At 40.5% G+C, this 22,441-nt stretch overlaps 1 protein-coding gene across 1 annotated transcript in view; it reads right to left on the minus strand.

Annotated features, from left to right (window-relative positions):
• The window catches only part of LOC116043471 (zinc finger protein 239-like), a 45,155-nt gene extending 25,606 nt beyond the window's left edge, over nucleotides 1-19,549 (minus strand). The window contains exon 1 of the mRNA XM_036007865.1: nucleotides 19,476-19,549. Coding sequence (XP_035863758.1) covers nucleotides 19,476-19,493 — 18 coding nt within the window. The 5' untranslated portion in view covers nucleotides 19,494-19,549. The remainder of the gene's footprint in view (nucleotides 1-19,475) is intronic.
• Nucleotides 19,550-22,441: the final 2,892 nt, after the last annotated feature.

Genomic DNA, 22,441 nt, shown 5'->3' on the forward strand with positions numbered 1-22,441 from the left:
TTATTCATCCCGAAGGAAATTTTAGAACAACAATTATGTGCATACAAACTACCGCACACATGTACCACCGGGATACATTGCTAGCCGGTAAGGGGACATCCTCAGTGGTATGCGGAAAGCGGGACGAGGGAGTTGGAGCTAGGTGGAAGCTAACGCTAGCCAGCCACCTGTGCCAGGCTTCGCCTGCTACGGAGCACATCAGTCTGCGGTGTCGCTCCATGCTGTTAACCGGTAAAGAGGTATCTTCAGCGGTGAGACGTGGAGGATGTCCCTAGCTCATACACAGGAGTATGAGCTAGGTGGAAAGCTAACGCCAGCCGGCCACCTGTCCCATCAATCCTGCTTGCAAGTGTCTTTTTCGACAGCAAACTGGACTACATCCAACTTCAACGAAACTCCCAATGCGAGTTGAGAGACTGCTGTGTTTTTGTTGTTGTGGAAACATGGCTGAACAACAGTGCTGCTCTGTCACCGGGTAAGACTAGCTAGCTAGTGGAGGTGGGCTTTGTTAACACAGACTGGTGCAGAAATGGGGTGCTTGTATGCAACTAACTGCTAACCGCTGGTGGAGTCTGTGACTGTTAGATGAAACCATTCTACATTCCACGCAAATGTACGGCTGTGTTTATACTCGCCGTGACGAAATTCAAACTGTAAATATACTCGAATTAAGCCGAAAATGAAGCTAACTAGCCGCTAACTGTACACATAGGGTTGGAGGGACAGTCGCAGCTAACGAAACCCCTAATGTTCACAAAAAAATCATTAAATTGAAATCGGACACCATTGTTAGCTTTATAAGACCTTGGGGTATATGTTATGTAAGTGGCGTGACGAAATTCAAACTGTACATATACGAAAGCAGGGTTTCCCGTAGCATTTTGCAGTTAAGGCGGCCGCCTTAACAACACACGCAAAAACTAAGTCGTCAACAAAAAAAAAAAAAATCTGCCGTGTTACTCTGTCCTGTTTGAGTGGCTGTAATGTACTGTCACATCAACACAGTCTGTAGGAAACAAGGTAACGGCAAGTTGTAAAGATACCACCAATCACAATGGAAAGAGCATTTGCTGGCGGTGAGTGTAACTGTCATTTATTCACATTTAAAGGGATAAAACGCCATTTCACCATCGCGTGTGCGTCGGAGTTTGTCAACAAATGTGCAGCCAGCTGGGGCATGCCCGGGCAGAGACGGGACTTATCAGAGCGTTGACATACGGTGGGCAGAGAACATTTCTATATGTTTCTCTGTCCTGTTCTTCACATCAGTGAGGCTTTCTTCTCTTGTTTCAACCAAGTGAATACATGACGAAGTGACTGGAACTATCATCACCTCTCACGGTGGATTCTCAACGTCCCGGCTGCTGCCCGGTCTTTGAGACACAGCTGTTGTCGGTTTGTTTTAATCACTACACGCGGTTCACAACACACGGTTAGTTAGCGTAGTTAACACTACACACAGTGAAATGACGTGTCCTGTTTTTATTTCACGCATACTATCTGCTGGAGTGAGTGAAGCTATGGGCTGAGCTCTGTTATCTCACAGCTGTTTGTTTTGGAGAGCGTGTCACGGAGGAAATGGGAGCAATGCGAGTAAAACTGTTATAGCACTTTTTTTTTTTAAATAGTTTAATGAGCTTAACATTGCAACTGTTATTTTAAAAAGCTGGTTATTTATTAATTATATATTATTATTTAAATTTAATATTAAGTATAGTACCGTATTACCCCCCCCCCAGGTCAGATGGCAACCCTACCACCTTAACTAACACATTTTCTGCGGGAAACCCTGGAAAGTGTAGCAACGATCTTTTCCCATAGGATTAAATGGGACACAGCCTAGTTTGCAGCTCCGGAGCTCCGCGGAGCCCCAGTAGTCCAGTAGCCGAGAACCGGTGACTTTCACTGGGTATGGAGGTTGCTGCTTTCTTGTCAGACTGTGTGGAGCTCTTAAAGTCCGATACGTCTTACCAAATTTGCAATTATCCATCAATTTTCGTAAAACGGCCCATATTTGAGCTTTATATAGTTGATTTCTCGCTTAAAAAAGTATCAGAAGTGAATTTAATAACGAAATAGCAGTCAAACAATGTATAACTTTGCAGTGTCTGAAATATGAGACCTGCTGTCTTGTCTCTAATGTGTTTTACAGCCTACCAAGTGCTAATGCTAGTATGTGTTAGCTGAACTTTACGGAGCATATAATGTGTTTCGTATGTCGTTTGTATATAATGTCGTTTTTATATATCTGAATTGTGTAACCACTTGAGCCACGGTGAAACGTTGTTTCGTGTATATGGTTGAAATGACAATAAAACAGTTGAATTGAGTTGACCGTCTCACTGTCTGTCTGTCTGTCTGTCTGTCAGCGGTAGGCGTGGCTTGGGAGTGGACTCAGAGCAGTGAAGCAAGTGCATTCTGGGATTTGGTGTCTTTCATCCACATGAGCCAAAAACACATTTCCTGTCTTTTCTCGGCTTATTTATTTTTCACATTTATATATGAAGGTAAATATGGTGCAAAAAGGGAGAGCTTGTAGAATACAATGTGAGAACTTGCAGAACAAAAAATCTGAACTTGTATGTTAAAATTTGCACTTGTAAAAATAAAATTTGCACTTGTAAAAATAAAATTTGCACTTGTAAAAATTGAATTTGCACTTGTAAAAATAAAATTTGCACTTGTAAAAAATATTCACACACATGTGATCTGAATTTGAAGTCATACAAAGAAAAAAAACATGAGAGCTTGTAAAAAAAATCTGAACTTGTAAGTTGAAATTTGCACTTGTAGAAAATGTTCACACACCTGTATTCTGAATACACAAATGTGTAGATTGATATTTACATGAACACAATGACAGCTGCAAACTTATAATGCAACATTTACTCGTATACTTTTTTTTTTTACTCTGGTTCATTTTCCATCACAACCACAACTCAGTGATTACAACCTCTGGAATCTGTCACTGCAACTTCACATATGAGCTCTCTCGCATCACAAAGTGGCCAATCTGCGCACCTCGACTTTCACAACACTCTTGACGATACATTTGGTGCAAAACAAACTTGCACTTGAAGCTCTGAAGATGTGAGAGAGCAGGTGGGGGGGGGGGGCGCAGAGCGGGATCAGCCAATCAGAAGACGAAGCGGTCTTTTCTGTTCTTCTTCATGTCGGCTAAGATCCGCAATGGCTCAACAAGAAAGGGTAAGTTGGTTCCAAAAGCTTTGTTTTGGTAGATTTTTAACGTTACTGTGATTAACAAGTAAATAAATGATGCCACAGACACTTCACATTCCTAATAACGTGTTACGTTAGTAACAAAATAAGAGTCAATGAATGCACTTTGGCTAACATTAGCTCTATGTTAGCTAGCTAGCTAGTTGTATATCGCTAACGATATAACAATGCAGTATTCAAATGCAGTAGTTTCAAAGGCTTCCAATGAGGCTCCAAACATCTACTACTGAGGACTCGCCTTGCATTGTAACGTCAGCTAAAGTTATGATTTACCCGCTAGCAGTTATTTATTTAACATAACCTAGTCTGCTAACTAAGGTTAAGGTTAACTCTGAACTTGTAAAGTTAATAAGTAAGCTAATTATCAATAATATCTACATTTCATAAAGTTACAAACTTCATAGCCATTTTTAGCTTTTGGATTTAGGCAAAGGAGACATTAATAATTATTACATGGGATGCGACAGCCGGATACACTCTTGTTCCAGACACATAAGGCTCTCATTAATGTCCTGGTATCATTACCTCGACGTTAGCTGCTTAGAAAGCTGTTATTACATTTTTGAAAATCACAGACATGAAAAATCAACATTTCTTTAATTTTTTTTTACAACAGTTAGTTAGTTAGTGTTACATGTGCCTCTGGTGTGTGTTTCTTGTTTTCTCTCTGTCTCTCTCTCTGTGCCTTGTTCTGCCCTCCTCCCTCTGCCTGTTGAACACCTGAGCGTAATCAGTGCTCAGTTAGAGTGGGGGGGCGATAATAAGGCAGAGAGTGAAGGGACAGAGGCACATGGAGGGCACGCCAGCAGCACACTTTAACCATTTCTCTCCACAAGCAGGTTTGTGTTTCCCAACCTCCATACACACTTGTAGTGTTTATTTTGTTAGTTTGGGCTGGGTATTAACAGTAGTTCAGTTATCCCTCTTTGGTTTGTTCTAGGATTAGGTTACCCCTTTTTAGGTAATTTAGGGGGAGAAGTGGGGAGTGATGGCCCATTGCGAGGTTGGTCCAGCGTCTTCCCATCTTTTGTTTTTTTTTGGCTGGGGTCTCCGGTCCCTTTTTTGTTTCTCTTTGTTTGCTACTTGGTAATATTTTTGCATTATTTAATCAAGCTTGTTGGTTAATTGTTAACCTTGTGTCTGGCATCCTTTTTTATATGTTGCATCCTCCAATCCCTTTTGAGCCTTTGTTTGTTTCTGTAAATGGAGGCCGTAACAACAGTACATTTATAGGGTGACAACAGTCCCCTTCATAGAGAGGCAGAGTTGCGGTTGCGATCTGTATTACCATATTTTGTAGGCTCACATCCCATGGCCACCCTTAGATTTGTCACATTTGTCGTCTGTTATGAATGTGTGTTATGAATGTGTGTAACGTTATATCAGTGTCTGTTTCTTACTGAGCTTGGTCCAGTGTCTATGCCATCATGTATAGTCATATGTTATTTTTCTCTCAGGAACCACATGATGCTGCAATTGAAAATGCAGTGAGAGGTCTTCTCAGCTGCATCCAAAACTGTAAAAAATCCAATGCGGAGAGGCCTAGCAGTTCTCTAAGGCCCATGGAATCTCCTGGAACTAGCAGTTCTGTCAACAACCCTGTTCATCGGGAAATGCAAAGGTAAGTTAATATGCGCTTAAATTAATCCAATTCCAGGATTTTGTGTTTGTCCATGTAAATAGATGGCAATTAAGTTTTTTTGACACTTTAAACACATTTTAAATTGCAATACTGGCCTGTTTTTACTCCATTGTTCATTAAATAAACCTTTTACACCCAAAAAATACAGGAAAAACTCTTAAAACATACAGTTTTGTCTAGTGTTACGCCCTGTATCAAAAGGTTAGTATCAATTACCAAACTGGGGTCCGTTTCAGAGAGCAGGTTTAGTGAAAACTTTGAGTTAGTTAACCCTGAGATGAGGGAAACTCTGGGTTTTCTGTTTCAGAAAGAGAGGTAACTTAACCTCAGAGTCAGTTACTATGGTAACTGAGTCTGTGAACCTAACCTGGTCGGGAGTAGGTTTTCTTCACGAAACCCTGAGTTTCTCTCAGTCTCCTCCCTCTGACACAGTGTCAGAGACTGAGAGAAACTCGGGGTTTCTTCTCTCTCATTTCCTCATTCATTCATTCATTCATTCATTCATTCATTCAGTCAGTCTGTATCAGGCGCATTTTCATGCAGTTTATCTGCATGAATAAAAACTTAATAAATAAAACTTATTGTTAGGCAGATTATAAACGTTTTTTTCTCAAACATGTCATGTCCTTTTGTTGACGATCCCGTTGATGAAAAGCTGTATTAATTCACAGAGAGTTTACGTCGGGAGATGATATTGAGTCCCGACTAAATGTATTTTCATTTCCACATTTTTTCACAGTCCATCAGATAGGCTACCTTATCCGTCCTCATATCACTAACATCCACTATCGTGGACATGCTTTAACATCCCAGCAGATTCTTTGTCGCATTACGTTTTTTGCAAACGGCATTTTTATTTATTGGTGATGATCATACTGTAATAGTGAAGCCACTGTAGCCGTCAGAAAAGTGTGACTCGCTCTGAAACATTTTTTAAACATTTTTTGTAGTGTTCCCTGGACACAAACCAGTGCCATTAAAAAGAAATAAATTATTATACATTATAGTTCTGTTAATGATCATGGTGCAGCCTCAGAATGGGATATAGGCCTAGTAGTAGCTTACTTTTTCGCCCGCAGGATTGCACCCAAATGAAATTATAGGTGTAATACAATTCCAGTATTCACCAGTAATATTATAAGTTAAATATGTCATTAAATATGAAATTAATACACTGTTAATGCTTATGCATTGACTCGAGCAGCAATTTTCTCCCACACCAATTCTCTCTCTGTTGCAGCAGTCACTTTATTAACGAAATAGCCTACATGTTCAAACTTGCTGTATGTGCGCATGAGTATTTCTGCCGACCAGTTTGTTTGTGGTTGTTACCATGGTGAATCGTAGTATCATGGCGCCATTCATGCTACCTTTTTATTGTGGTGGTGCATGCGCGTGAACATACACTGAGTTGATTGAACCAACTCAAATCAGCTGTTCTGGAACCGAAAACTCAGTTTCCCATCTCAGGGAAAATTAACTCAGACATCAGGGTTACACTCAGAGTTTGTTAAACCTCCTTCCTGAAATGGACCCCAGAAGTGTGTCTATTGCTATTATTTTGCTGGAGATACCCCATAACTTTTTTTACCCTGGTGGCATCGATACTCTGCAGTTATTCAACTGTAAAGTGCTTACTAATACTGAAATGCAGCCATTGTTAAAAATATCCCAAGACCAACAGCTGATTCTGTCAACCTTGTTGATTTTGCTCCCCCCTCTTATTTTTCAACTTGTTTCAAGATCTTTTCCAGCAATATATGCTGGAAGCCGTAAAAGAAAGGCACCTGAACCTCCAAGATCAACTTCTAAAGTAATAGAACTCCAGTTCTGCCTGCAGCCAGAGAACTCCGATAGGACACCAAAAGACGAAACCATGCTCCTGCAAGCGGGCTTAGGAAGGAGAACTGTACATGTTAATGACGATGCTGATCACACTGAGGTACGCCATTTTTTTACAGCATGACACTTTAGTTAGTATGAAAAATATTATCAAATCAAAGAAGATATCATTGTGGAGATACAATACCATAAATGTAAAAAAAGAAGTGTGCTTTTTGGGCATTATTTTGTACATGTGACGGTTGAGACAGACAGCCAGGAAAACGTTTCGCTATCAGTATGGTAATTTCATTCATTGTTAATGAATGAGCATTGTTATTTTCTGTCTACATGTCTACTGTAGTTTGTGGTTTTTAACTACTGTGAATGTAGCCTGACACTCACCATTGGCAGGGCTTAATCCGAGGGGCGGGATAAACGGTTGTCTTTCAAATTTCCTCTGCACGCTACAACCAACCAGAGCAAAAACATCTTTGTTTTCAAGTAGCAGGGAATTAACACGGAACCGTCGCAACTCTGCCGTCATTATGTTAAGCCCCGCCCACCGACTCTATACACGATGTGATTGGCCTGACCAGAATTTGGTATATCCAGCTTGCAAGCCAACGGAGAGTTGCAGACGAACCTGGCTGCAACTTACATTTTCTGCTGCTAGCGTGCATCTATTTCTATGATTTCTAGGCTACTGTTCATGGGCTGTTTTGGATCAAAAATCTCTTCTGGAAGGTTATAGGACAGGTGTTGAGTTTAAGTTAGATTGTAGCAAAAAGTTTTTTTGACCGTTACAACATAGCAAAGTAACACACAATTATAGAAACATATATGTAAAGTTAAAAGTTTTGGCACTGAATGAATAGTAATTAAGTAGCCTAACTTCTGCTACAAAGTGAAAACATTAAGTACCCTGACAAAATTAAAGACAGCACAAGGCAAGTGATTGATTCCAGCCCCCAGCATCATGTGTATGGAATGTGGTATCATTACCCACTTTCCATCATGTGTTTTGATCTTCAGATAACCAGAGTTCTGCTTGAGGAATACCCTAAATTGAGAAATTTGCGTGGCGGTTGGCTTCTCCAAAAAGCTGCAGGTGAGCTAATTTACACCGGGCAGAAGAGTTGAGCCTCCATACCTGTTCAGTACTTCATATTTGAAAACTTTTGGAATAATAATGAACTTCCATTTCTGCGTTTTTTTAATTTTTTTCTTTCAAAGGAGGCAGTGGACAAAGGAAGACTACTCCACTGGTCCATGGTTCCCAGGGCTACACAGCAAAAATATTGAAGTCCTCCTCAAACAATGGAAAGAACATCATCTATATTGTCCCCCTTCAAGAAAAGATCGACACAACCCCCTTGCCATATGATTCACCGGAGTTTCAGAATATGCCAAAAAATGACTGCATGACCTGTGGCACATCAGTTCCTCTTCAGTTGCTGCCTTTCCACATTGAATCCTGTCAGTGTCATGATAATGTAAGTGATCTGATTCAATGCTGTTGCTAAGAACAATACATTCCCTTAGTTGTTTAAGGCTTTATAATCTATACCTATTCCTAACATATAATACATGTATTTGGGTTGTGTTCTGCATATTAGTTAGATATTACATGTTTGTAGAAAAAATGATAATGATACTTTTTTTCCCCCTTCCTTGTGGAGAATTTTGAACTTGTGGCAGAAGAGGAGAAAGACCAGGAACCAGATGTTATTTGTGTGGTAAGCAATTATTAAGATTTAAATTAACAAAGTCACAAAAGCTCAAATCAATGCTGAAGTCTCATTGCTTGAGTCCAATTCTCACTTTAAATGTTAATCTGAAATCAGTTAGTCATTCTAATCTATCAAAAAGGTACTGGCCCTGATGTTATTACTTGAGATTTTACAAGTGAAAAGTGGATGTCAGTGTCGGTGGGCTCGTCCATAATCGGAGGGACCTGATGTCCGAAATACACCCGGTGTGAATTTCACTCGGCGCCTTGATTAAAGCTGAACTGCTGCATAGATCACGGTAGCCACACACATCTGCACGGGCATCACACTGCTTGTCTCTATTTTTTTACGCAGTTAGTCTATAACATAAATACCTCATTGTACCCGAGGCAATGTGACCAGCAGAGCAACCTTGTAGGTGTTTGTACTAGTGTTAATTTCGTCAGAGTAAATATGTTCGTCAATTAACTTTTTTTCCATGACTATGACGAGACTGCACCAATGTCCAAAAACGCTGACTAAGACTAAATGAACATGCATTATTGTTGACGAAAAAGACGAGATTAAAATGTTTTGCATAAAATAAAAACTAAGATAAAATCTCTCTACATTTTCGTCTAAAATCGTCTCTACTTTTTACCAATTGCTGCTTGGTTCCCAGAAAAAAATGTGACTGAATAAATGACTAAAACTAACAAGGACATTTGGCACAAGACTAAGACTAAATTAAAAATAGGTGACAAAATGAACACTAGTTTTTACATTTCACATTAAATTAATCAAATTAATGTATCCATAATCCTGTAGTTAAAACGATCCAGTTAATAATTCAGTAATAGCCTACGCTTTCACAACCTACCAACTGCATTACATTAATATCGATGCAGTGAAGCTGGCAGCAACTACACAGAGCAAATATGGAGTCTGTGTAGCAGGTTAAAAAAAAACCTTGCACAACTTGTGTGACGCATTGCATCCCTGCCCCATGTTTTGGCTGTAATATTCATGTATCTAATTTAGTGTCATGTGAACCTGGTTAATCAAGTGTTATACTAAACCTCATTGTTGACTCCGCAGGATTCTTGCCCAATATGTGGAGAGCAATTTGCTGCTGAGGCGATGGCCCTCCATGCAAGTTCATGTGGGGAAAGGTAATGTCAACATGTCACTGGAGTATCCGCAACAGTTGACACTATATTTTACACAATGGCAAGTGAAACAAGGCCCTTTAACACCAATTAAAACCATCACCAAGTCACTAAAGGAGCGGCAACACAGCTCAAAGTCATAACTAGGGTCCTACTAAACTCTTGGCCCTGAGAATTGCATTACAGACTGAAATCAACCATTTACTTTGTAATTTACCTTTTTTTTCTATTAAATGCAGAATTTAGGTGAGCTTTGCATTAATTAGTTTGATAAAATAGTGCAATGAAATGTTTATTTTTTAGCTTTGTCATTTTAGATGTCTGTAATGCATTTACAATTTTTGTTTTTGTCAATAACATCAAAATGTGTGGGTTTTATTTTTTTTAATTTTTTTTTAATATCATCTAGTTTTCCTCTGAATTCCATAATGGCGGCTGCATCTGAAAACAGCACTTCAGCACCAGAGGTTTCCACAAGCAGTGTCACTGAAAGCAGCCTTGCTAGCCCATCCAGTTATGGGTACTTAACACCTGGCACATCACAAACCTCAGGGCCAGTATCTGCAATATCTGACGGTGTGTTTTCATGGGTCTTAACATTTCTTTTACTCCCACAGAAATATTATACCCTTGTACAAACACAATTACGAAAAATATTTTTCAGCCTGGAAGAGGGTTGAAGTTCCAGAGAGGGCAGCGATACTATACAGAAGGCATTTGCTTCAGGAAAAAGAGGATGAACCAACACTGAAAGTAAGAATTGACATGAGAGAGGACGTTGAAGATCAGGAGGGAAGACTAATCAGCTTTTACAAGGTTTATAAAGTAGATTGGGCCAGACCACTCCATTGCAGATTGGAAGGTAACTACATTTTACAAATATATTGTACCTAAAGTAATATGTAGTTGCTTCAATTGACAAGTAACAATAGTATTTGTTTTATAGGTGATGTAGCAACTGGAGAGGGTGTGAAGCGCCATTTCTTCAGCCTAGTGATGCACAAGTTGCAGAATGGATTCTTGATGGATTTTGGCAAGTTTTTGGACAGTTTATTAATTTAATTATGTAGCCCTTTTATCACAAGCATGTTTCAAATGACTTTACAGAGAATGAACTTTACTAAAGTCTACATATGTGATAACCTGTATAATTAAAGGAGATGCCCCATGCTCCATTGCTCTCCATGCAGGAAATAGAACAAGCACTATGCTTTTTGAGGGCCAAGCTGATCACCTCATCCCTTCCACCTCCCAAGTACTTGTGCAGAGTGACTTGTTCAAGATGGCAGGGAGGATGATAGGTCACTCTTTTCTGCATGGTGGTCCTCCACTGACAGGTGTCAGCCCAGCAATTCTGCACGTTTTGTTAGGTGGCCCCCGGGAGACAGCAACCATCGTGCTGGAAGATGTGGCAGATATCGATATCCGCGAGACAATACAGCTGGTAGGTTTGAAGCGGAATGTAAAGTATGAACTAAGCCACATGAATACTTGCATGCATGTCTCCATATTCATATACCTTGTCTCAACCATCCAGCTTGAGAGGAAAACAAGCAGTGAGCTGACAGAGGATCAGAGGGCTGCTGTTAACCAGTTGGCATTATCTTGGGACCTTCCTGTGTTGACACAAGCCAACCATGTCTGGCTTTTACACAGTCTTCTACAGCATGCGGTAAGCTCAAACAACCAAAACTTTATGTTCATAAAGAAAGGGATTTCTCTGTTGTGGTAAGAGTTTGATTCACCAACTGTTAATTTTGCTATTTCTGGTGAAATGTACAGTATTTTACTGCTTAATTATGATTTTTAAACCATACCAAGTTTTTATGCCCATTACTCCTTGAAAGAATTAACAACTCACTTTAATATCTATGTAGGTGTTAGGGCGAACCTCCCAACAAGTGAAACAGCTGAGGCAGGGACTGCAGGACACTATGTTATGGCCACTGTTGGAGGCCAGGCCAGATGTGGTTCCAGTGGTTTTCCCACGTCAGTCTATGGCTAAATGCAGTGCTCAGGTATTTTAATCCATGTTATTAAAGATATATATTGCCAATTTAAATCCTGCTGTGTCATGGCAGTGTGTACCAAATAGTGTTTGACTTTTCTCTGTGGCGCCAGTGCATGGAGCAGATGAGGTCTACTGGATCTTGGCAGACCTCTGTTGCTCTGCACAGGCGCCACGGAAGGAAGACAAGCACACTGTCCACACAAACATGGCACATAGATGTTTTAAAATTGGCAAAGTATCCCTAAAATTAATAAGTTTTGCTTTTTTTGTACTGTTCAGTGCATTCATATTATTCAAATATTACATTCAGATGGTTCTAGACAACATCATCTGGCCTGGAGAAGAGGAAAAGGAGGACGACAATGGAATCTCTGTTGCAATCAGATGCAAAATGGCTGGCTACCTACGTCAGTTTGTGGAGACAGGTATATCGTTTTTCGTACTTTCCAAGATCTACAGGTTTTATTATGGAACATGTTGAAAGCAATAACATTTACAATAATAGTGAAGACTTAAAATAACACACATGGAATTCTGCAGTGATCAAAAAGCTGTGTTAAAAGATAAATTTTAGATTGTGGCCTCCTTGTGCCTTCATGGAAAGATAAGGGCTTTAGAAAGAAATTCATACATACCTTTACTATTTATTTGTCGAAACTAATTTTGAGCAATTAATTGCAGACTTGAGTCTCAGAATCATAATATCATTGATGTAACATTTGTTGTCCTCTCTTCCATTGGTGTGTTATTATCCATTTAAGTGACCGAAGAAAAACTCAAGCAGCTGGTAAAATTCTGGGTTGGCTGGGAGCTGCCCATGCAGGACATGCAAGTGGAGGTGGTGCAGGCAGACCATCCAACATCTTCCACCTGCTTCCATATCCTGCGCTTGCCTGGTTACTACACCAATTACCAAGAGTTCCATGATCATCTGGAAGGTTGCATTGCAACAAATGATACTGGATTTGGACTGATATAAAGTCTAAAAACATAGTGGCAAGGTCTGCTGCGTGCTATTGTTAGGCCACACCACAAATTGGTGTTAAAGTTAAAGCAAAGTTCAGAAAGTAGGTGGCAGCCATTTTTGCTTTTCATGAAAAACATAAATACACATGGTAGTTTTCATTTTGTTTTACTTTTAATAACAAGAATGTATGCATTTTATCTATGCATTTTATTTATTGACAAAGTTGTTTACATTTACCAATATGGTTGGGCATCGAGAACCGATTCCTACTTGGAATCGTTTCAAAAATTACGATTCCAGTAGAATTGTTTCTTTATTGAAATCGTTTGGAGGATTTGGTTTGAAATCTGATCATGGGTTTCAAATTTAACATGCGCAAGTTTTTGTTTCCGAAGCGGCCAGGCGCTTGTTGTGTTGCAGCCATGGTGCACAGTAAGCGGTGCTCTAGTGTAGCTTTATTTTACGTTGAAAAAGCGCCGTCAAACTGCAACCCACCATTGAATCAAAATAAAACTTTCCTCTTTTGTGAAATAAGCATGTGACACGTTTCAACTCCACACTCAAAGAATCGGAATAGAGAATCGATAAGAACCGGAATTGAAAGGAAGAATCGCAATTGGAATCAGAATCTTTAAAATCTAAACGATGCCCAACCCTACTTACCAAGATGTTTATATAGTGTCTTCCATTGAAAGGGTTTGTTTTATTTAACAGTAAAAGAAGTGTTTTAAAACAATTCTGTGCATGTGTTCTTTAATAAAAAAAAAAAATATGCTTGAAGTAGAAAGTTGCATGCTGCCTGAAAACTGCTGACAAAAGAATGATAGAGTCTGCTTTAAACTAAAAGTAGTCGCTTGCACTAGTGTACCAGACGAAAACAAAAAGTGTTTAAGACCTAAAGTTAAACTGATATCTCAAAGTATAGTAAAGTCTCTCTCTCTTTTATCTATTTATTCTCCAAATATGCTGCATAACCACGTCAGTGAACAACAAACAGGTCAGGAGGGATGTGAAATATTACATATATTTAAGATCTCAACAGAATAAATGTGCTTTTCAGTTATCACACATAATTTAATCACACTGCACTAATAAAGATCCTTCCTAGTCTCTAGTCCTTGCTCGTTTTTCAGGGGGACATGAGAAGCAGTTTACAGAGATTACCCTACTCATAGCCAATGCTGTGCATGTACTCCAGTGCAGCTAAATATCTGTCTACTCCCATGCATGTTGAAGGTCCCATTGGGTCCACAGCAGCACAAAGTCCAGCCAGCTCATCAGGTCTCAAAGGGCAATCATTTTCAGGGACATGGATGCCACAGTTTGGATCAGAGGGTATAAGGCCACTACTCTCCCAGTCAATCAGAGGGATGTGCAAATCCTGCAAGATCAGAAGTAATTATTTATTCTGCCTTAACTCCATGCTGTGCTGAGCATATTTCAGAAATACATACCTCATTGTACTCTCTCTGTACAACTGAGTTGTGCTGTAGTCCCATGTGCCATAGTTGGTTGGGAGTGAGATTTCTCTCAGTTGAAAGGGGATGATTGTCCCAGCCATCTGTGAACACATCAAGCTGGGCTTGCAAGCGGGGAATAAACACATAGTGGCAGCAGAAAAGGTGAGCACTACTCGACAGGTCAAGAAGACCATCCTCTTCCAGCTGGTGCAGCAGATTGTAGAAGAGACATGTGACTGCTCTAAAGACATCTCGCCAGAGACGTTCAATTCTGTTTAAAGCACAATAGAGGAAGTGAGAATCAATTGATGATGTCATGCCATTTAATAATAGCATAACAATTTTAACACATTTATGTATACGTGTTCTCGTTACCTCTGATTATGCACACTTTTTCCCGCGATGAAGCTGTTTCTCCCAGCTCCTCGAACGGAGAACATAAGGCGGGCCACATCAACATTTTCCACCCCATGGTCTCCCCGAACCCTTATAGGTGAAGTTTGTTATAGTTAAAGGTATACATTGTTTTCAATTTAATGAAGAACCTTTACCTTTGTGGTAAGCCATGCTTCTCAACCGCTTCATTGAAGAAGGCAAGAGTAGTGGAGGCCTTGTTGTTATCAGCAACACCAAGATACATTATCTGTGAGAATAATACAGAAAACACTCCATCACACCCTAAACCGCACATTTTGATTTAGGTATACAAGATTACATTCATGACCTGAACTTTAAATTACTAGGTGTCCATATGAAAATTTAGATTTTCTGCATAAACAAATAATTAGTCAACATAATTGTTATGCAAAAATTAAAAGGCATGTGTGATTATCAGTACCTTTCTTGAGTAGCCATCAATTCCTCCGAATATCACCATATTGTACCTTAATTGACATGGAGAAAAAATAGGCATAATCATTTATCCCCTTATTTTCTACATTGTGAACCTGCAATAGTTTTCTATTAGACTAACACAACAAACCTTATAAGTTTGTGGTTTGTGTCAATATGCATCAAAGATCTGGGGGCTGGGACAGAGTATGTCCTGCGTACCACACACCGCAACTCAGCCATTCTGGACACAATCCCTACAGTGTCAACTCTGTGCATTGATGCACGAATCCTCTGCCACTGTACACGATGTCCCTGTGCTCGCAGCAGTCCCATCATCATACGGTATCCTGCATTTGGGTTGCTGGAATGAATGGCTGACACCAGGATGTCAAGTTCATCATCAGTTAGGTCACTGTACAGACCCCTCAAAGACAAACCCCATTTGTTCATGCGCCTCTGCAGTGTCCACCTAGAAACCCCTACAAGCTTCGCAATGCACTTTACAGATAGGCCCATATTAAGAAGCTCAGACACATATTCCTCACTTAATATAACTCTAGGGCGGCCACAATTTCCCCTTTCCAGCAAAACTGTTACAGCTGTTTCCTGTTCATTTTTCCTAGAGACTAAGCGATGCACCTCAGTAATGGCATCATACACAGCTTGAGGGATCTCAAGCTGGCTTGATAGTGAGCTGAGTACAACTAGCTCCTGCGAACAAATAAACTCGAGGTAATCTATGTCCAGAGGGGCACGTTCGAGGGCACTTGATAGTCTGTTGTAGAGCCTGGTCAATAAATGATCGAGCAGCCTTTCCTAGAGGGGAAAAAAAAAATTTTTACAATAATGTAACACTATGTGATAATAGGCCAGTAACAATTCCAAATTTAGCTGGACAATTAATTGTCTCAGAATTAATAATTTATTTATTACTTTTTCTAACAAATTGTTTAAATGAATCCCAGGATACAACTTTTGTTATATATCACTGTTAGTGACCCAGATACGCAGGTTCACAGCCTACGAAGTAAACCACGCCTCTTTATTATCATAAAACATTGTATTTTTTGCTTAAATCTACAAAAATAAATTAAAATTGAACATTTATTACCGTCAATAACAAACAAAGCATAATCAGAAACAAAAAACAGAGCATGTTTAATTCCTCTGGCTTTAGACGGTCACACCCCAGGATGTTTGGCCAAACAGTCCAACCAATAATCATTTATATAATTTAAATTTGGCATATCTAAACACAATCAACAATTATCATCAACAGTCATACCCCTTAGGACGTTAGCAAAAGTTAGCAAACAAGTTGTTCTGTAGGCTACAGATTATAAAAATAAAAGCGCAATCCCTGTGGAACTACGTCAGCATAATGTTATTGAATGACGGCCATTTCTGCTACAGCATCGTCATTTAGCTAGCTACAGTAACGTTACTAATTAGAGCTAATGTTAGCCAAAGTGCATTCATTGACTCTTATTTTGTTACTAACGTAACACGTTATTAGGAATGTGAAGTGTCTGTGGCATCATTTATTTACTTGTTAATCACAGTAACGTTAAAAATCTACCAAAACAAAGCTTTTGGAACCAACTTACCCTTTCTTGTTGAGCCATTGCGGATCTTAGCCGACATGAAGAAGAACAGAAAAGACCGCTTCGTCTTCTGATTGGCTGATCCCGCTCTGCGCCTCTGCGCCCCCCCCCCCCCCCACCTGCTCTCTCACATCTTCAGAGCTTCAAGTGCAAGTTTGTTTTGCACCAAATGTATCGTCAAGAGTGTTGTGAAAGTCGAGGTGCGCAGATTGGCCACTTTGTGATGCGAGAGAGCTCATATGTGAAGTTGCAGTGACAGATTCCAGAGGTTGTAATCACTGAGTTGTGGTTGTGATGGAAAATGAACCAGAGTAAAAAAAAAGTATACGAGTAAATGTTGCATTATAAGTTTGCAGCTGTCATTGTGTTCATGTAAATATCAATCTACACATTTGTGTATTCAGAATACAGGTGTGTGAACATTTTCTACAAGTGCAAATTTCAACTTACAAGTTCAGATTTTTTTTACAAGCTCTCATGTTTTTTTTCTTTGTATGACTTCAAATTCAGATCACATGTGTGTGAATATTTTTTACAAGTGCAAATTTTATTTTTACAAGTGCAAATTCAATTTTTACAAGTGCAAATTTTAACATACAAGTTCAGATTTTTTGTTCTGCAAGTTCTCACATTGTATTCTACAAGCTCTCCCTTTTTGCACCATATTTACCTTCATATTTATACTACATAAGTGACCCAATTTAAAGATATATTCAGCTTTCCAGCGGTGAAATATCCCTTTAACAGACACAACATGCAATTAAAATGTCTGTGCAACATGAACGGGGCTCTTACCTGACAACAAGATGTGTTTTCATCTCAGACATCCTGCCGCTAGCTCGCCCTGCTAGCTGCTAGCTGCCGTCCGGGAGTGTGTTCAGCCAGGCTTCTGTGGTAATCATCACGCAGCAGTTCCGTGTGTATTTGTAGCTCATCTATTGTGTGTGACCTGGATCTGGCGTTGGTGAGTAGGAGTCTTTGCAGTGGCGAACTGTGTGGTAGTTTCCTTAGTTAGCGTTACTGAAGGCTAGCTCTAGCTCCATAGTTAGCTACGTTACTCCAAGCTTCTTCCCAGTTCCCTTGTGAACACCTCTGCTCTTCACTCTTCACACACTACGCTCCGATCTGCACATTGCTGTTTACCTTTTCCTGCTACAACTGAATTCCCACGGGACTTCAGCGCGAGACAGCTAGCCTTCTGTAACACTGTACAAGGCACAGGCATCATTTGGCCCGTTTCCATATAGTTACATAGTCACTGATATGGTCTCTTGGATTGTTGTCGGCCGTGGGAGGCGAGGAAGGCGGGGAGGGAGCAGAAGGTGCCGGACGGGCCTGCTAGCCCGGCTAAGGAAACTACCACACAGTTCGCCACTGCAAAGACTCCTACTCACCAACACCAGATCGTTCACACACAAAATGGATATATATATATATATATATATATATATATATATATATATATATATGCTACAAATACACAGGGAACTGCTGCTTGTTGATTATCACTGAAGCCTGGCTGAACACACTCACTCATCCCAGACGCAGCTAGCAGCTAACAGGGTAGGTCAATTTAAACAATGTCGGAGTTGAAAACGCATCTTGTTTTTCATGTAAGGGCCCTGTTCATGTTTCACAGACATTTTAATTGTATTTTGTGTCTGTTAAAAGGCACAAAGGCACTCTTTATATGATGACCCCCAAACTGCCGTTTTAGCTCACTGGGAGCTCTGGGCGTTAGCTGCAGCAGCTCCAGTTTGCTAGCACCGATTCAGCTCGGTTTATTTTGCTATCAACAGTACTCACATACGTATAGCGATCAAGATTAACGTAAAAATTGCCCGGAGTTCTCCTTTAAGGCCAATGAGGCAAAATCGTGATATAAAAATAAACAAAGATTAAGGAAAGCAGAAAAAATACTTTCAATAAAATAAACTGACTTGAGAGCCAAAACAATCACATAACACAAACATCCAACTGTTTCCTAACTGACCTTTAAACAAGTCACCACTCTGAGGACATCCAACAGACTACGTCCTCCTCCCTCAGCTTCTCCTCAAGCTCTCTGTCTCACTGCTACTCTATATAGCCTGAAGCCCCGCCCCTAACACTGGAACATACCAACACAACAGTACAATGCAGGGGTGGCTCAGGTGAATAGACAGTAAAGGCTCCATACAGCCAGAATTAGTGTATCTATGAAGCTAGACATTTACAGAATAGCATTTATATGATTCACATTCACATCAGACGAAGCCACCAGACATCTTGATGATCAAACTTTCCTTTAGAACAAAGAGAGCACATGCTGGTAAGACCAAGATTAAACGTTACCCTCTGTTACCTTTTAAACTCAGTAAATACACGTAGTTAACAGAAGACATGTGTTGCCTGGTTATTATAAACTGTCATGTTTGTGTAGAAGTAAATGGTCTATTCACCTGAATGGTCTTAAACAATCAGAATGCTGTATTGATAGTTGTAGCTATAGCATATAAATCACCGCAGTATTAGATGTTAAATGTGAACACAAGAAAGCTACGGGATTACTGTGAGGAATTTGATGATTGACTAGGTTAACAGATGATTTGACAACAGTGTGTGGTAATTAAAAAAATATAATAAAAGGTATAGCCTACAGGCAACCTTTATACTCAGTATTTGAGAGATACAATAGGTAGCGCATCACTACCGTGACAGCAGCCATGCGCCCCGTCACAACATGTTTAACGTTACATCATTTTATATCTAACTGGGATGTTTTGGGACTGATTGTGGCAGGATTGCTGCAGACGAAGTAATGTTACACAGGGTGATACACTGGTAAGAGACAATGATGTTTAGCCATGTATGCAGCTAATTTAAATAGCTCACTTTACCGTGTGACAAACACACACACACACACACACACACACACACACACACACACACACACACACACACAGTAATTATACACAGTGGTACTGCTAGACTTCCTAAAGTAAAAATATGAATGTAAAAGAGAGGCAGACTGACCGTCAGGTGGAGATCCATCCTGGCTGCTTCAGAACAGTCTGACTCAGAGTCTCCACAGAGATCTAGGAGAGACGGACACACACACACACACACACACACACACACACACACACACACACACACACACACAGAGAGCTTCATGTAAACATGGTTTATTTCTCAGCTGTAGGATGTAACTTACTTTACTCAATTAGTAACGTAGGTAAAGTAGTGTACTTTACTTGAGTATCTCCATGTTCTGCTCCTGTCTACTTGTACTCCACTACATATCACAGGTTAATATCGTCCTTCTTACTCCAGTAACGTTACATTAGTCTGACAGCTGTAGTTACTTTACAGCTTTAGTTACTTCCATCCCCTACCTGTATCTCCAGATGTAGTAGTTAGTGTGGTACAAGTACTTTACTGCAGTAAAGGCTCTGAGTACACTCCCACCACTGTTAATTTACTCGGACTGAAAACTAACAGCAGACCATTAACAACAGCCGTTAGTGACGTTAGCTTAACAACGTGACCGTTAGCTTCCTAACGTCGCCGTTAACTCTCATGTTTTCAGCCGTTAGAGTTCCACATTCTCAACCGTTAGCGACATGAAAACTAGTGATGGGACGTTTGACACCGAGGCACCGAAGCTTGTATCACTTCCACAAAGCACACTGGTTCGAAACAGTGTCGGAGCTTGTATCGAATTGAAATAAGCACGTCCGAAGCTTCGAACGTCACTGAAACTCCGGAAGGGTTTGCTGGATTCGAATTTTTGCCGCTGCACCGATACCTCGGGGTATAAGAGACGCGCACACCCAGAGAAGTTTTGTTGTTTCATCGAGTAGACTTGCCTATTGCAGAGCCCGTTTATTCAAAATACAACATGGACAACACTACAAACGTAAGGAAGCGTTCAAGGGTGTGGGAACATTTTGACCTACTATCCCCGAATAAGGTAAATGGCTACGTTTTATGGACTGTTGTATTATTAGGCCAGTCCAGGTTTTTATTTCTAAACAGTCACACTCTTTGCATTATTTTAAGGTTCGGTGTTTACTGTGCCCACAAGAACTGGCATACAACAATAATACCTCTTCAATGTTGAGGCACCTCCGTGCAAAACACGAAGCAGCAGCAGCAACATCCAATCCTCCACCCAGCGACAACATTCAAGGCAATGTTCATTCCGGTCCTTCGTTTGGTTTGTTTTATTTCGTTTCATTATTGTGATCATTATACAACACATAGCCTACTAATCTTGTCTTACCCCACCAGGAAGGAACACGCACCAAACTGGGCGAAAGGATATCACTAGCAGTCCTCACTCCTTGCAGAAATCATCTTGATCACCACCCTTGATCGCTTTATATCCTTTAAAATGTCACCTAATTCAAACACAGTGCTCACTTCACTTTTTAGTTGTGGTTTCTTTCTTCAAACATTATGCTAGGCCTACTTCATGGCTACATTGTTTGTCCCAAACACTGGCAGAATGAGGCTCAGAATTCACATTTAAAACATGCAAACACACAAAAAGCAACTGTCAGATATATTTTTATATCCATATACATTTGCTGCATAATAATGAAGTAATGCATAGTTAATGAATTCATATTGTCATTTATATGATGCTTCTTGTGTGACAGTGTCCAGGAAACTGGAGCTGGATGAAGCCTTGCTGAAGATGGTGGTGGTGGATGCCCAGCCACTGAGCATTGTGGAGAATGCAGGGTTCAAGGCCTTTGTTAATCTCCTGGATCCTACATATGTTATCCCTGGGAGGAAGACCTTGAAGGCAATGCTGCAGAGGAAATATGAAGCCACCAAGGAGAAGGCTGTGGCTGAGCTCGGGAAGGCATCCACAGTAAGCTTGACTGCAGACATGTGGACCTCTATAAACATGGATGCTTACTTGGCAGTAACACGCCACTATGTTACTGAAGAGGCCAAGCTTTCCACTGTCCTTTTAGGAGTGAGGAAGTTCCCTGACACGCACACAGCAGCTAACATCGCTGAAGCAAAGTCAGCCCTAATGACAGACTGGGGAATTACAGGGAAGGTAACAAGCTTGGTGACCGACTGTGCGTCAAACATGATTGCATGTGCTAATCTGTTACATCTCCGCCATGTCCCCTGTTTCGCACATGTTTTAAATCTTGTGGTGAAGCGATCCCTTGCTCTAACCCCTGAGCTGGAAGAAATGCGGTCCCGTGCACGCCGCATTGTACATCTTTTTAAATGCAGCACAACTGCCAAAGAAAAGCTGTGTGAAATCCAGCAACAGATGGGTAGACCTCTGCTGAAGCCAATCCAAGAGGTGGATACAAGGTGGAATAGCACCTATGCCATGCTGCAGAGGATTCATCACCTGCGAGAGCCTTTGGGAGCAACTTTGGCTAATCTGACCAGTGACATCACTCCATTTTCATCAGAGGAATACGACTCCATCCAGCAGTGTCTGCTGGTTCTGAAGCCATTCAATCAAGCCACTGTTGAACTGTCTGAAGAAAAACGAGTGTCTGGCTCCAAAGTCATTCCCATGGTGAAGATGTTAAGACATCGTACTGGCAGACTTTGTGCAACAATGGCAAACCCCTTGGCGCAGAAACTGGCCAGTAATGTGCAAAGCACTCTAAATGATAAGTTTGCCATTGTTGAAAAAATGACTGCTCTCAGTGTGGCAACTCTTGTGGACCCCAGGTAAAGTACTCAATGATAAATTTGGCATTGTCGCAAAAATGACTGCTCTCAGTGTAGAAATTCTTTTGGACCCCCAGGTACAAGGAGATGGGGTTCTGCAGTGCAAACTCATCTCAGGCTGCAGTGGAGAGACTCACCAGGGAATGTGCAAATATCATTCCATCACCACCACCACCACCATCCTCACAGGAGTCTTCAGAGCAGGAGGACAATCTCTGGGGCCTGCTTGACAGCCACGTTAGCACACAACGTGTTTCTAACACAACAGCCAGTGCCATTGC

This window comes from Sander lucioperca, chromosome 12, assembly GCF_008315115.2.
Source record: "Sander lucioperca isolate FBNREF2018 chromosome 12, SLUC_FBN_1.2, whole genome shotgun sequence".
NCBI lineage: Eukaryota > Metazoa > Chordata > Actinopteri > Perciformes > Percidae > Sander > Sander lucioperca.